Source organism: Solanum verrucosum, unplaced genomic scaffold (genome assembly GCF_900185275.1).
Source record: "Solanum verrucosum unplaced genomic scaffold, falcon-dt-bn FXZP01000229.1, whole genome shotgun sequence".
Lineage (NCBI taxonomy): Eukaryota > Viridiplantae > Streptophyta > Magnoliopsida > Solanales > Solanaceae > Solanum > Solanum verrucosum.
The window spans coordinates 5,510,364-5,527,316 of NW_026020011.1; the positions used below are offsets into that span (position 1 = coordinate 5,510,364).

Sequence of the window (16,953 nt, forward strand, 5' to 3'; positions counted from 1 at the left end):
TTGAAACAACGGGAGTAGTTGTTAAGGTTTTTATAGTTCATGAACAATTGTTCATCTACCCAAAATATATCGTAACATTTCACATTAAAAACAACAGAAATAAACTTCAAAATCTTGGCGCATCATTAGTAAAACAATGACAGACAACATCCCTTACATAGTATATATTGGGGAAGTTGATGTTTGACGAGTAAAGGAGAAATATTCATATCAACTTGCCAGAAAAAACAGAAATAATCAGGCCCAATTAAATGCTCACTTGGGGGATTAAAGGAGTCTCCCACTTAACGCCACAACTTGAATCCAGTTACCTACAAAGATAAAGTAGCTTAATAGTACACCATCAAAAGTACGTGGGAATAACATAAAATTCATCTCACAACTCATAGCATATTGCATCATTAATTAATCAACCTAGTAACAGAAGAAAATACACAGTCACCGCTTGAATTTTTTAATTATACTATAAACTACAGAGCTACATTGCTTATTTCTTAAAAACAAATTAAGAATTTGGAAAGAGAATCATAGTCCTCCAGGGATGCTTTACACACGGCTGTGTGAACAAGATCATGGTTAATCCATAAATAATTCCTTGACTTATTGCACTCGATTGTTGACCCACTGCTTCGATTAGCTGAGGACATTTTGGAGAAGTGACTAATATCCTCTGTTGTTCTTGATTCAATTAAAAAAAAGTAAAATATAAGTGCTGAGTAAAAGGCTTACCGATCATAGCCACCTAATCTGATCACAGATCTCCATAACCTAGCACGAATAACATGACAAGATATAATATGTACCAGGAACAAGATGAAAATAAAAAAGATCAAATGATAAACCATGATACACTTACTTAGGCAATTAAGCGGATGACCATAAAACTTTGGTATTTAAATTCCCATCGCCTTCTCCCGGTAAAAGGTGCCTAGTTTTCCTATAAAATGCACTTTGATCCTCAGGGGAGCCTTCATCATCCTCACCATCAACCATCTAAAATTGAAAATAAATTATCATTTTAAAAACAATTGCACACTATATAAAAAATATATATCGGATATAAGCTCCACATGCACACTATATAAAAAATTGGCTTCTAACAATTTCACATAATTAAAAGTTTAGTACTTGTAAATGAATTATTTTATCGCAACAACCAAATAACACAGCAAAGATGACTCCAAAAGTATATTAGAGTATGTACCATTGCCAGAAATACTCTCAGATGTTTCCCTACTATGTTGTCCAGAATTTGCAGTTGAAGGATTGATCAGAAACATTAGACTAGCTGGTTTTGGCGCTTTTCCAATAGAAGAATCCATAACTTCGATCGTCACTTTCGAAAACTCGTCCGACCTAGCATCACCATCAGTGGTAACAGTTGTAGCATTTTTCTTCATCTGAGGGTCCTCTGATCTATCAACCAGCATATTATTCCCATTCTGATTGACCTCATAGATTATTTTCTCACTCTAATGAACATCATTCACTTCTCCTTCGTCAATAATCTGTACTTCATCATCTGTCAACTTCACATAGCCACTTACCATATCATCCATTCCAGCATCAACAGTAGGTGTTTTGTTCTCCAGCACCACATTGTTGTGTGCCTCTGGCTGACTCTTAAAGTTGAGCTCGTCCTCTATCTCACTTCTAGCATTCTTCGAGTCCTCTCCCTTTGTATCACTCTGATCATGTGTCTTGTCCTCAACATTGCTTTTGTCAGTCTTAACACCATTTTCGTACTTGATCGGTGACTCATTGAACACAAGGACATCACTAGCAAGGACATTCGTTTCAGCATCCTGCATCTCTATATCACCCTTATCCATTCTGACAACTAGTCACATGAGGCAACATATCATATGTATCAAATTTTGGCATTCTAATACTCATCACCTCAAGAAAAAGCACCCAAAAGAAAAGGAAATGGAAGAAATAACTTCCAAAAAAAACTGATATGCATCACTCATTCCACTAGTTATATGATTCTCTACAAATTTCATACCTTTATTTCAAATTCAATTTTTTACAAGAAAAGAAACTCTTTATGGCCAATCTTGTTTGTTTTGTGGAGTTTTTGCGAGTGATTTGGAGCGAAAAAGGTACTCTCGTTTTTTCCAAATTCTCTCAATTTTCATGGTCAAACTCCCTCATATATAAAACCTATTAGCAAAAGCATGCATTCCTCCACACAAAACACACAAAAAAAAAAAACCAAACCCTAGTTTCTTCAAAACAGAATTAAGGATACAAAAACAAACAGAATTTTTTTTTTCATGTTTTTCATCCCCTTATGTTAACTCTAAACAGAATGAAAACTAAAAAAAGGTCCTCCCACCGATCAATTCACCGGAAAAAAATCAAAACTTCATCCACATCTCAAATGTGTTTAGTTTTATCATTTTATTCAAAATCAGAGCAAGGTTCAATAGATAAAAAAAGTAATGTCGGTGAGTAAAAAAACCTACAGGAATCCATCAACTTCAGTAACAGGTAGGAATCTGCAATCTAAATCGAGGTTGATGAAGCAAAGTAGCTTAACAAAGAAGGAAACGATCGTGAGCTTAACCCTCCAATGGCGGCTTTTGCTTCTTCAAATATTTTTTGGCACTAAGTAACTGAAGAGTGTGAGTAGGATATGAGTTAATTATTTTGTCTTTATGTGAAACTTTTTGAGAAAATGACTAAAATGGTATTTAATTTACTAGTAATGTTTTATTTTGGTCTTTTTAATATATTTTAGGAATAATTTCAATTATATATAATAAATTAGTAATTAGTTTACAATAAATATAGTCATATAATTAAAAAATCATTGAAAGTATACATTTATTATATATATAATATAGTTTGTTAAAAGTCATATAAAGTATATAATGAGTATCGACTATTTAATACAGTGTATCTATACATGACGATATACTCAAAAAACTAAATATAGTTTAATTATATATGAAGTATACATTGACTATACATGAAGTATACATTGACTAGTCAATCTTGATCAACTCAAACTCATCTCTAAATAGTCCCAAATTTTAGATATGAAATCCTCTCGATGTTTCAAGTCTTTTGATATATAATTTGCTCGAAACGATTCATGTTTACAGTACGTCAAATTTCAAAGTAAAGGAAAAAAACAACTAAGAAGACGCATGAAAAGAAAAAAGAGGAGGAGGGGGAAGAAAGAAGGAAAAGAAGTTATTAATGGCGAAACTGGAAGGAAGAAGAGTAGAAGGTTTGGCTAGTTTTAGTAATTTTGAAATTTTAGCAGGTTAAGGTACAAGTACCCGCCTAGACTATGACCGAAATCCCAAAGGCACATCTTAACTAAACTAAGGACATATTACCCCCTGAGCCCATTTTTTGTAATTTTAAGAATACACCTTTTACTTGGAGTGTGCCACGTAAGCCAAACATCTCCAGCGCGCCTCAACTGCATGGAGTCATGGAGTGTGCCATGTAAGACAAAAGGTGTATTAAATTACAAAACAAATGAGTTTGGGGTAATAGGACCTTAGTTTAGTTAAGATGCATATCTGAGATTTCAGTCATAGTGTAGGAGGTACTTGTACTTTTTCCCAAATTTTAGCTAAAATTTTGGTAACAGAAATAGCCGAATGGTCATTTCTTCTCATTTTATCTATACTTTACTTGATTGTAATGGTTCTAAATAATAAAAGGTGTTCATTTCAGCCAATTGCCCTAAACCTAACAGATTTACCAAATTAAAAGGGAGAAACTATCTAAGTAGATAACATTCCTACCATATTTATTAGTTGTCTCTATAGTTTGAAAAAATTACATTTTGTCTCATTAATTAATAATTTCATATCAGATTTTAAGTAGATACACCTAGAAACATATTTTTGCTTCCAGATATACTGAGATAGCGAAAGAGACGAGTAAGAACATGAAGGAGGCGAACAAAATTTGTCTATGTATCTCAAATATGTGTGAATCACACTAGATAAATATATTTGATGTGATTCGCATGTAATCGGGATACTGAGATGCGGCGAGATAGAGAATGGCAAGCGAGATGTGAGAGAGGTGAGGGAGGAGAAGGATATTTGTCTACTAGTAGGATTTTTATAGAAATTCTCATGCTCTTCAATTTTTAGTTCCTTATATATATGATTAGATAATCTTAAAGGAAGCATTAACCATATAAACGTTGACGAGAAGTTTGAGAATTAATTACAATCATATCTCTAGGACTGGAAGGGGTTAAGAGGTTTGACTTGCATGCGTGTGCATTTACTTAATCTGAATTTGTGATCTGTAGAAGAAGAAGAGAAGTTTCACTATAAAAACTCGTTGAAATTAGTTTCTTTTCTCCATCACGGAAAAAGGGAAAAAGTGAGATGGAGGATCAATTAGGTACAAGCACATACTGTTTTGTGTTTGCTCATTTTTTGAGTGAAGATATGCATCACAAAAATGTCTATAGTATCTCAAAAGAAAGTGTCCCTCGTGGATTAGGAAGAACTGTCTTTTTCGTAATAAGGAATTGTAAACTTCGATAGGCTTTGTAAAGGGATATAGGAAATAAAAAGTATGTGCTTGTATACATGAGAAATGGGGTTAAAGGCGAAAGAGGTGGATTTGCCTCTCTCCCCCTGCACGCGAGATATATATAAGGCATAATCGAATTCTGATTTTGCAAAAGCTTACATGAATAAAATACAAATTCATGTTTTTTCAACTCCATATAATGGCGCCATCATTTCATTGTGGATTGTTATGAGTGATGTTCTGAATACAGAAAATATTCTCCTCATTTCTTTCCAAGCTTGTGAGTGATTTTGAATCCTGGATTCAATATTCCCTTCTCGAACCAAACATAAATTTTTCTATTCATTTGTCTCTCACGAGACAGTGTCATCAATGACACACTCAAGCTTTTCATTTAAGAGTTTGAATGTGCTGATATGTTGAAGGAAGTTGCATCACATTTCATATTAACTCAAAGTTTTCACCAGAAATTGTCTATTTTTGCAAAATGTTTTGGGGCTTGACGGATATATTTTCACAGTTTTACCAATATGCGTCATTTCCTTTCTAAGGCTGTTTAGTATCACAGATTCTGTTAGATCACAGGAAGGATATCACTCGTGTGAATAAGTTTTTTATTGATAATATTATGTTGCGATGTCCTGTTTTGTCCATGAAATCTTCATTGCTTATTGTTTGTTAAGTGCGGATTCTATGCAATTACTGTTAAGGAAGTCATGTAATCTGATGTTATATTCGAGTGAATCAATGTCTGAAGTTTCTTGCAATGTGCAGGCTGTTTCTTCTTTCAGATTAATATGAAAACATAATAGCCACCGCGATATCACAAATTTTGGCTTGAGCTTCTGGTTTTTCTAGTTGTTGAATGGCAAACATCGTCGCTGATATCAGCACAGTGGATCTTCCAAACCTCACAGAGGAACATAATTCAAGTTCTGGTTAAGGTATATATTATGACGACTCGAGAAAAAGTGGAGTTGTAAGTAAAGACAGCTTGGCCAATGTTAAGAGTTAGTACTTACACATATTGTTATACCAAAACTGTATGGATTGTTTCCATAAAAATGTAACCTTTGTGCAAATGTCATATGCCCAAATTCTGAACTTTTAGCTCGAAAGGCTCAGGATTAACATTATACGCAACTGAAGTACTAAACGGAATAGGTATTAGTTTAATCAATTATTTGAGATTTATAGCCATCTCTCTTTTCCAATTTTTTGTTTGAGAACTTCCTAATATGATGCGCTTATATATATCACAATCACTTCCCTTTGGATTGCAATTATCAAAAGTGAAGCAATAAACACAATATTGCAAAAGGACAGCTCAAGTACACAAAACATCCCGTAATCAGACTGACCTAAAAAGTGCATTCATGTCCTTACTATTTTTTCGAGCTCAGACTGAATCCAGATCCCGCACTGCAGGGCCCATTCTGAAAGTTGACACTCACAACAAAATTTTCTCCATTCTAGTTTTTCTCTTTCCTTCCTATTCATTTAAAATAATCTACTTCCTTTTTCTAGGGGTGATGCTCCCAAGTCCCAACAGAATATTCTCCGTACAAGCTTTTCTCTTTCCTTCCTATACGTTTTAAATAATCTACTCCCCCTTGATAGAACCAATTCTTTCTCCAGACAGCTCCAAAAAGTAACACTATTCCTTAAGTTTCTTCTTTTCCTGCTACCAAATAAGCAATTTTCATCCTCCAAAACTGGACTTTTTTCTCCATTCTCAAGCAAATCTCCTCCACAGTCATCTTCCTAATGTTGAGAAGAAACGGTAGGCTAGGCTTAACTAAAAAGAAAAAGATTTTGGGGGTGGATGGGAGATGGGATGGGATCAGAGTAGAGACCCCCCGACAAATCGAACAATCAAACCACATGCAAGGAGCTTGAAAGGAGAAATACTCCAAGCTACCTACTTACCGATGCTATACGAGTCTTCAACAATGAAGGTGGTGTTACTGATATTTTCATAAACATCTTCCACCACCTTCAGCTTCAGGTCTCTTATATACCAAGACCCTGTTTGGCTTAACTTTCAAACTCAAAATGGTGTTTCTGAAAGAGAACTTTCAAGAAAGTATGTGTCTGCCAATAATTTCGAGATTATAATAGAATTGTCAACTACTAAAAAGAGAGATACGTTTCAGTATCAAGACAACATACTACTCCAAGCTATGTTCATCACATATCCATCTGTCTTTGAAAAGCCTTCTAAGTTTCTACTGGGGCGGCTGAAGCCGAAATACCTCCTTTGCTATATCTGGGCCATTCAAAGTTTTTGACCCACAGTATCATCAACAACAACTAAACAACTATGGCCAAGCATTCAAAATTTTGGCCAACTACCAATACTCCTGCATTGTCAACTCAGAGATTTTGCTGCGCAAAGGGCACATGTACATGAAGACACCCATGAAGGGTGAAAACAGCGTTGGTCCGAAGCTGATCAATTCTAGCAGGTAAGGTGACCACCTGAAAAAAAAATTATGTCAGCCAACTTACAAATGGAGAACCTTTTGATTGTCGTAGACTTCTTAAAGTATTGTGATCAACAAATAGAAACGTAACAATGATATAGTTTCAGATCCATTGAAGAAATATCAAGTTTTCTGCATGACAGTTTCTCTTTACCAAAGAAAATTACCAGTCCAAAAATATGCAAGTAAGGCACATATTGAATTACTCTATCAAAGTCAAAATCAGTAAAACAAATAGCAAGGTGTGCACCTTCTTGAAGGCAGTAACACCCCAAAGATTGTCAAGTTGGTTTGGCTGACCGGTAATGACCAGGCGACCAGCTGGATCAGATTGAACCTGTACCTATGTTTACCAAGAAATAAGGGCATTAGAGCTTTGAGATGGTGTAAAAAGACAAAAACAAATTGAATGCACTTGATGGAAACAAGTAGCACGACGTGAAAGCCCAGGCACCAGTGCATAGACCTCAAAGGAATCATTCTGTTTGCATAAAATCATTACAAATCACATGAGAGAAATAGAATGCATAATCTAGAGGTTCTTAATTCTTTTACTTCTGAGAGGAACTTACTGTTTCACGAACATTGATTTTCACCCAATCAGCGGGGGGTCCAACATCAACAACTTGGACATCCAACCTGGCAGATGGAAAGCAATTTATCTTTACATCAGAAACGGAGGAACCAAAAACAGAGAGAGATAGAGAAATACTATTGAAGTTCCTAGTACTCTTTTTCTTTTGGGTGATAAAAACTGTTGGTGTACAAGATAAAAACATTAGAAGAAAGGATCAAGATAAAGTACGACTTACAGCTTAAATGTTTCAGTTTCTGCAGCTTTCATTGGGTGCTCCACTTCATTTTGTCCCTGGTGCTTAAGAGAACCTGAATACAACAAGAAGTTCTGCTGCGGTCACTATTCCTTTTTGATAAGAGTACGAGTTAAAGCAAAAACTAAAGTTCTCGGAGAGTGCCAGACTTCATAGTGGGAAATGGTGAGGAGACAACAGCTCAATGATAGAGATATATGACGAAGTCAAGTTGGCAAAGAATTGACGAACAATCTTACCACTAGTTTTTAGGCTCTTCGCATGCTTTGGCGTATTGTTGGCACTCCTGTCCTATAAAAGATGAAAAACACCAAAATTACTTGTACATCGCAATAGACATATCAAACTTAAGAAAATCAATGCCCGAAGACCTCTACAAGGATTCAGCAGCAGACCTTTACAATTGGCTCAGCAACCTCACCATAACCAAAAAGGTGTTGCTCCTGCCAGCCTAGCCTACAACGAGCAGCTGAATCTCTTACTGCTCTTCCTGATGCAGAAATTTGGTAACCACTTCCCTGCAAAATTACTTTAAATAGTTAATTTTTGTAGGAACCCATAAATTTCAAAAGCTAGATCTGCCTCTGGACTCTAGTTGAACAATGAATTCACTTTTCGTTATTAGCTACATGTCCTTTTTAGAGAAAGGTAATTGTCATACAAAGCTAGTACTAAGTAAGTGTTGTAGTAATTACAAGTGAGATAAAAAATTGAGTTAGCTATGTCTTCAAAGCAACTGTTGTTCCTTTCCTTCAAAATAGTCGACCATATGCATGTGGGAGTTAGTTTTTTTTTTATAAAAACAAAGAAATAATTATACATTGTGTACAATAACAAATAGAAACTTAAGCTAAACATGGGCACAACCATATAAGGACAATCTTAAATCGAGTTACTCCTTACTTAAAAAAAGTCTTTTCCAAGTGGCCCTAATCCCAAAGTAAGGCCATACTGATTTCCGTCGAAGTCAACTAAAGAAGGATCTCCATGATCAACTTTGAGAACTTGATCAAAGTCAAAATACGTCGATGATTCAACTACTTAGGGTAATAGGCTTCCCCATATATCAATTAAAAGGTGTACAACATACAACAGATGTGAAGATACATCACATAACAACAATGTAAACACAGCGTTACCTCATTGTCAACACCCGAAAAACCAGGAGGAGGAGCAATAGGAAGTTGAAGCTCTCCGTTTTGTGTCATATGCCTTTCGTATTGGAGAAGTAACTAACATACAGAGAAATCATCAGATAATAGAATGTACAGAAAAAAAAAGCAAGAGAGAGATAACTTTTTAGAACAAATTCTATTCAAAATCACTATATAAGCATAGATGCATGGAGATGAAGTTCTTTATTCAAGATACTTCACAAAGCACCCACCAATTTTTCTGATAAGGTTAAATAATTTGTTAATGATTGAGGAAAATCCCGTATACAAGCCGAATACCTATAAATAGAGAACCTATACCAAAATATGGTCCTCTACAAAAGACATTCAATAATCTATGTGAAAAGACCTCATAAGTGCACCAAAAATGAAACTAGAGATAAAAAGGCTAATCCTTACATTTACAAAATCAATTTCTATCCCTTCAAACACTCTCCCCCTCTCCTTCCATACAACCCACATGAGAGATAACATCGCAAACCACCTACCCACTAACAAGGCGACATAATTCAGTTCCCAGAAACTCACCTACCAAATATTAGCAGCATGGTGGACAGTAGTTAAAATATGCTAATAACTATTAAAGGAAGAGAACTTCAGGTTACCTTCTCATAGAAGCCGCGGAATGTCCAAGATACAGTAGTGCAAGTCCTGAGAAAGAAGATTATCAGAGCCCCAAAAAAAAGCATTTAGAGAAAGTCGTATAATAGTTGATAGAAGGCATTGGTATTGTCTTATATATTCAGTTGATTATCAGTCCAGTAAATTCTTATCTTATTTGAGCATTAAAAGATATCTTGCTCATTACAACCCCATTCTTTATTCTAAGTTACTCATCTAAATAGAGACATCAGACATCGACACTCATTTCACATTGAGCAAATCTAGCATAAGGAAGCATCCCGTCAGTATCTCATAAAGTCTAGACTCTCTATTCATAAGCATCTGTAAATATTTTAGGCTTCAAGTCCCTGCGTGCTTAACTCCAGAACCAATTGCCACCACTCAGATACGTGTATAAGATCCCTGGTCCTCTATATTTGACCAAGACCTAACAGAAAGAAAGATGCAACATTCTTTGGGTATGTTGTTTGTTGTTAATGCGGTGTATGTTTCTGCACTTATAGCCTAAGTAGCTTGGACTCGGTGCGGGTGTCTGATACGGGTGCGGATCTAGATGTTGGATCCTTCATGATCTAATTTTTAAGATTCAGGGATATGGGTCCATGTAGGGATACGGGTGCGGGGATTAGCCTAAAAATAATAAAATAATAAAATATCTAAAAGAAGAGTTAGAAAACCTAAATTATGAGATATTACGGGAGAACTTGAGGAGAATCTGGAAGGAGATTAACGGAAAAGGAGTGACATAGAAATTTCTAGATAAAAGGTATTTCATTTTCTTCAATTTCACCTTAGCTTTTGTATTGATTACAGACAATCATTAAAACTGTCCACACTTACCCCCATAGATTTTGGTCAAAGCACCCAAAATCGGTTGACCAAATTGGACACGGATCCCACACCTATGTCGTGTCGACATGGCTATGGCACCAAAAGTGAAGAGTCCGAGCAACTTAGCTTATAGCTTGATGTTGGAATCTATGTTGTTATTTTTGCAGAAGCACTTCATGTTTTCTTCGTATTTTCAATTTTAGTAGTTTTAATACTCTCTCCGCTATAAAAAGAATGCCTCTTTCCAAAGTTACCAAGTTCAAAGAAAAGAATGCCTCTTCCCTTTTTAACAATTCTTAATTTCAACGTGTCACAAGTAGAGTCCGAGCAACTAAGCTTATAGCTTGATGTTGGAATCTATGTTGTTATTTTTGCAAAAGCACTTCATGTTTTCTTCGTATTTTCAATTTTAGTCGTTTTAATACTCTATCCGCTATAAAAAGAATGCCTCCTTCCAAAGTTACCAAGTTCAAAGAAAAGAATGCCACTTCCCTTTTTTGGTGACTCTTAATTTCAACGTGTCACAACTCACATGACATGTTCAAGACCACAAGATTAAGGAAATTTTGGTACATTCTACGCATCTTTTGGTTTATCTAAACTCAAATCTAAAATGAACCTTCAACCTAAATGTCACGCCCCGAGCCTACACCCTGGGCGGGACCGGCACTCGGAGACCATTGCTGGCCCCAAGCGAACCCTTGGCCTGACTTTCTTAACTCAGCGGAAACCTACTCAACAGAATAACTCAGTGCTATGCAGAGACATAAACAACTTAAATGATACATATCTGGCCAAAAAGGCAACTCGAGTCTCAAAATAGAATACTTACATATATACATAGATAAGAGACTCAAAACTAACTGACTGACTGTCTATGAAGCCTCTAAAATACTTAGATGGATGTTGGGACAGACCCCGCAACACCCTAATAAACAAAACTAAGAGAACAAAATAACTGAGCCCTCTGGAAGCAATGAGGCTCACCCCTGACTCTAGAGTGCTCACTGGATCAACGGCGTGCAGAATGCTGATCCTGGGTACCTGCGTCTGCATCATAAAACGATGCAGGCCAACTGGCATCAGTACATGGAATGTACGAGTATGCGAGCTGGACCGCTAAAAACAACTTAAGCTTGAAAAAGGATACAAAAGAGAACTTACCTTGGCTCTGTACAACTCAAGAATAACTGAACTTAATATAAAACAATGAGACACATGCAATATATAAAGCCTTTGAAACTATTAAAACATGACATAAAAATCATATTTATAATATCATGAAAATACCATGCTTCCTCTCAAAGTCTACTTGTGCAATGCATGAATGAAGTCCCATACCCCCATCCATACTAAGCAGAACTTATCGAGGAACCAAGCTCTTTTTACTGCGGTGGGAGTTTCTCTAACCGATAACCACCACTATGAAACTAAGTGGTGATACAACGTTTTACCTCACGTTGCCCAAGGACCATCCTATACCTTGCCATCGATATAGGACCTTACTTTAACTTTTGCTTAATGGATCCACTAGCTTAACTTTCGTGATCATCTAAAAAGTATGATCCGAGAAATCCCATGTTTGGCTACATGGTTCTTATGGAGAGTTGAGTTAATATGAACTCGTGTCCCCAACTCGGTGCTCAAGACTACTCCCAAAAATACTTTAGCTCATAAGTGTTTTAAACACATCTTTCTTTAGTTGAGATAATTACTCAAAACTTAGCCCGAAGGCACTTGAAAACTCTTTCTAAAAAGAACAAATCAAAACCATATTTTTTTTATATGATCATTGATGACTCGGGATATTCATACTGCTTAAACATTGATGGTATATCTAGAGACCATACTGTTTAAACATTGATGACATACTCGATTTGTCATATCTAATCATATTTTAGAAACTCTTTTGAAAAACTCATCTTTTATTTTTAAAAGAGATAGTGCCCAAACTTCTCAAAACTCTTTTGAAAATCTCCGTTTCCTCTCAACTTAGATGTGAAAACACTTATAAACTTCCTTGGGAAATACTTAGTTCCCTAATTACTTTTTGAGAAATGAACTCAACTCTTGACTCTTGACTTAACTCGAAACTCGATACTCTTTACTCGACTTGAAACTATAAGCTCTTTACTCTTTACTAAACTTGAAACTTGAAACTCTTTACTTAGCTTGAAACTCTATACTCTTTGCTTGACTTGAAACTCTATACTTAACTTGGAACTTGAGCCTTAGAATGAAGTTAAAACGTTCAATGAAGACTCTTGAAAAGCTTTAAAGACTTGCTTGGACTTACTTAATTTCTAAGCTTGACTTCACTTGAATCGGAAACTAACTTCACTTGACTTTGATCCTAACTCACCTTGAATTGGATTATGGGTTCAAGGACTTGATTGGTGTTTGGAAGGACCTCATGATGTTTAGGAATGATTTAGGAATGATTTGGAACAACCAAACTTAAGAAAAATTTTGAGAATAAATTCTGAAAACAGTGAAGTCCGCGTCCTGTCCGCGACGCGGGGAAGATTTTGTTCACAGAGGGAACAAGTCCGCGACACGGACTTGTTTCATGTAAGAAGCCCGACTTTTCTCCTTCTTTTTTTCCAACTCTAAACTCTCTAACTTCAAGGGTTCCAACCCCAATCACTTAGAAACATGAAATCCCTCAACATTCAATAGATTTCAACTCAAAACCCCAACCGGAAACAAGTCCCATATCATCAAGAATCTCAACATCACAACCAACAACAATACCAACAATAATTTCAACAACTAACAACTTTAACAACTCTAACAACTTCAACCACAACAATCACTCTTTTCTCGAAAATAAAACGAGTTTGGCATGTGGGGGAAAGGATCACCCAACACTAAAAGCTCACATACCTTGATAGGGATCACCCCCGACGAAAAATCCACGATGATCTCCTTGCTTGATCTCCTCTTCTTCTCTTCTTCTTCTCTTCTTCTCTCAAAACCCTCACTCTCACTCCTTTTAAAATGGTAAAACTGATCAACATGATCAGCCTAACACATTTATATAACCAAAATAAAAGGCTAGGGAAAAGACCAAAATGCCCTTAATGATTCCCGGACGGATTCCTTGCCAACTGCCCAACTTTCAATGGACATAACTCGCTCATACGGACTCGGAATTGAGCAAACTCGGTGGCGTTAGAAAGATCATTCCACGAACTTTGCAACCATAACTGGAATTCCACCTAACTCATCCTGAGATAGAATTTATGGCTGTTCAAAGTTGGCCAAAAATTCACATTTTCCATACTTAGCCAAAATTTCCAAAACTTTAAAATTCTTTCCAAAAAAAAAATAATAATAAATAATATCCAAACCTAAGCATCTTCAAAGCTATTTCAAATTGTCGGATGTTACACTAAAATTCTTATTTAAACAACTTTTTATTGTCATTGATCTATTTTAGTCATTACTAAACTAAAATAGTTTACTAAATTTCGAAAATTGCTTATTCATATGCTATTATGAGTTCAAGACAGACCGCTATGGTGAAATTGGTAGACACACTGCTCTTAGGAAGCAGTGCTAATGCATCTCGGCTCCAGTCCAAGTGGCAGCATACTATCTTCTAAAAAGGATAAATAGATCTTATAATGAATTCAATTCTCGATTTCCATTTCAAATTATGTAATTAAGGGACTCTTCTTTTTAAAGTGTTTTTATGATATTTTCAACCTTGAGCATACATTAACTAACATTTCCTTTTGGATCATTTCAATTGTAATTGTTAAAAAGTCCCACATTAGAAGAGGAATGGGAAATTGGACTCCTTATATGGATTGGACAAAGCTCCCCTTGTGAACTAGCTTTTGAGGGTGAGGTAGACTCAGATGTCATATCTTTATATAGTATTAGAGTTAGATTCATCCCAGTTTATTGTTCACCAATGTTGGATCCCCATTTATAACGGTTCACGCTCTAGTTGAGGTCTGCACGTACGGGGGAATGTTAAGAAATCCCACATCGGAAGAGGGATGAGAAATTGGACTCTTTATATGGAAATGGACAAACCACCTCTCATGAACTGGGATTGAATTGTGTCCAGGTGCCATATTTTTACAGTAATTACCATTCATTTGATAACATTTTTAGTCAATGAAATCGTGAAACTATATGATTCATCAGAAAAAGGCAATAGTTGCTCTTTTCTATATAACAAGATTATGTTACTCGTTGGATTTCTTCGGGACATTTCCCACTAAGCGATTTATATGAATCATTAATTTTCCTTTCATGGAGTTTCTCTCTAATTCATATAATTCTGTATTTCAAAAAAATTGTTATAATTTTAAGTAAAATAACTGGACCAAGTGCTATTTTGATCCAAGGCTACAAGATTCAAAAAAATTATTTACTTTTTTAAAGTCTATGTCAAGTCAAAACCAGACAAACATTTGAAACAACGGGAGTAGTTGTTAAGGTTTTATACAGTTCATGAACAATTGTTCATCTACCCAAAATATATCGTAAAATTTCATATCCAAAACAACAGAAATAAACTTCAAAATCTTGGCACATCATTAGTAAAACAATGACAGACAACATCTCCCTTACATAGTATATATGGGGGAAGTTGATGTTTGACGAGTAAAGGAGAAATATTCATATCAAGTTGCCAGAAAAAACAGAAATAACCAGGCCCAATTAAATGCTCACTTGGGAGGATTAAAGGAGTCTCCCACTTGACGCCACAACTTGAATCCAGTTACCTACAAAGATAAAGTAGCTTAATAGTACACCATCAAAAGTACGTGGGAATAACATAAAATTCATCTCACAGACTCATAGCACATTGCATTATTAATTAATCAACCTAGTAACAGAAGAAAATACACAGCCATCGCTTGAATTTTTTAATTATACTATAAACTACGGAGCTACATTGCTTATTTCTTAAAAACAAATTAAGAATTTGGAAAGAGAAACATAGTCCTCCAGGGATGCGTTACACACGGCTGTGTAAACAAGATCATGGTTAATCCATAAATAATTCCTTGACTTATTGCACTCGATTGTTGACCCACTGCTTCTGATTAGCTGAGGACATTTTGGGGAAGTGACTAATATCCTCTGTTGTTCTTGATTCAATTAAAAAAAAGTAAAATATAAGTGCGGAGTAAAAGGCTTACCCGATCATAGCCACCTAATCTGATCACAGATCTCCATAACCTAGCACGAAGAACATGACAAGATATAATATGTACCAGGAACAAGATGAAAATAAAAAAGATCAATGATAAACCATGATACACTTACTTTAGGCAATTAAGCGGATGACCATAAAACTTTGGTAGTTTAAATTCCATCGCCTTCTCCCGGTAAAAGGTGCCTAGTTTTCCTATAAACGCAGCTTGATCCTCAGGGGAGCCTTCATCATCCTCACCATCAACCATCTAAATTTGAAAATAAATTATCATTTTAAAAACAATTGCACACTATATAAAAAAAAAATATCGGATATAAGCTCCACATGCACACTATATAAAAAATTGGCTTCTAACAATTTCAAATAGTTAAAAGTTTAGTACTTGTAAATGAATTACCAAGAACCAAATAACACAGCAAAGATGACTCCAAAAGTATATTAGAGTATGTACCATTGCAGAAATATTCCCAGATGCTTCCCCACTATATTGTCCATCATTTGCAGTTGAAGGATTGATCAGAAACATTAGACTAGCTGGTTCTGGCGCTTTTCCAATAGAAGAATCCATAACTTCGATTGTCACTTTCGGAAACTCGTCCGACCTAGCATCACCATCAGTGGTAACAGTTGTAGCATTTGTCTTCATCTGAGGGTCCTCTGATCTATCAACCAGCATATTATTCCCATTCTGATTGACCTCACATATTATTTTCTCACTCTGATGAACATCATTCACTTCTCCTTCGTCAATAATCTGTACTTCATCATCTGTCAACTTCACATAGCCACTTACCATATCATCCATTCCAGCATCAACAGTAGGTGTTTTGTTCTCCAGCACCACATTGTTGTGTGCCTCTGGCTGACTCTTAAAGTTGAGCTCGTCCTCTGTCTCACATCTAGCATTCTTCAAGTCATCTCCCTTTGAATCACTCTGATCATGTGTCTTGTCCTCAGCATTGCTTTTGCCAGTCTTAACACCGTTTTCGTACTTGACCAATGACTCATTGGACACAAGGACATCACTAGCAGGGACATTTGTTTCAGCATCCCGCATCTCTACATCACCCTTATCCATTCTGACAACTAGTCACATGAGGCAACATATCATATGTATCAAATTTCGGTATTCTAATACTCATCACCTCAAGAAAAAGCACCCAAAAGAAAAAGGAAATGGAAGAAATAACTTCCAAAAAAAACTGACATGCATCACTCATTCCACTAGTTATATGATTCTCTACAAATTTCATACCTTTATTTCAAATTCAATTTTTTACAAGAAAAGAAACTTTTTAAAGCGA

General features: G+C 35.7%; 1 protein-coding gene and 1 pseudogene across 1 annotated transcript; both read right to left on the reverse strand.

Moving 5' to 3' along the window:
• LOC125820372 (AT-rich interactive domain-containing protein 5-like) overlaps positions 1-1,430 on the reverse strand; it is a 6,898-nt pseudogene extending 5,468 nt beyond the window's left edge.
• A 5,467-nt stretch (positions 1,431-6,897) lies between these two features.
• On the reverse strand, positions 6,898-16,727 carry LOC125820373 (AT-rich interactive domain-containing protein 6-like). The gene is made up of 13 exons (XM_049499805.1): positions 16,101-16,727; positions 15,760-15,896; positions 15,633-15,672; positions 15,160-15,212; positions 9,618-9,663; positions 8,977-9,069; positions 8,233-8,355; positions 8,077-8,128; positions 7,820-7,892; positions 7,580-7,646; positions 7,423-7,488; positions 7,258-7,350; positions 6,898-7,002 (listed from the first exon to the last, which is right to left on the reverse strand). Exons 1-13 carry the CDS (start codon positions 16,725-16,727, stop codon positions 6,898-6,900), a joined length of 1,575 nt encoding a protein of 524 aa, XP_049355762.1.
• Between the last annotated feature and the right edge of the window lie 226 nt (positions 16,728-16,953).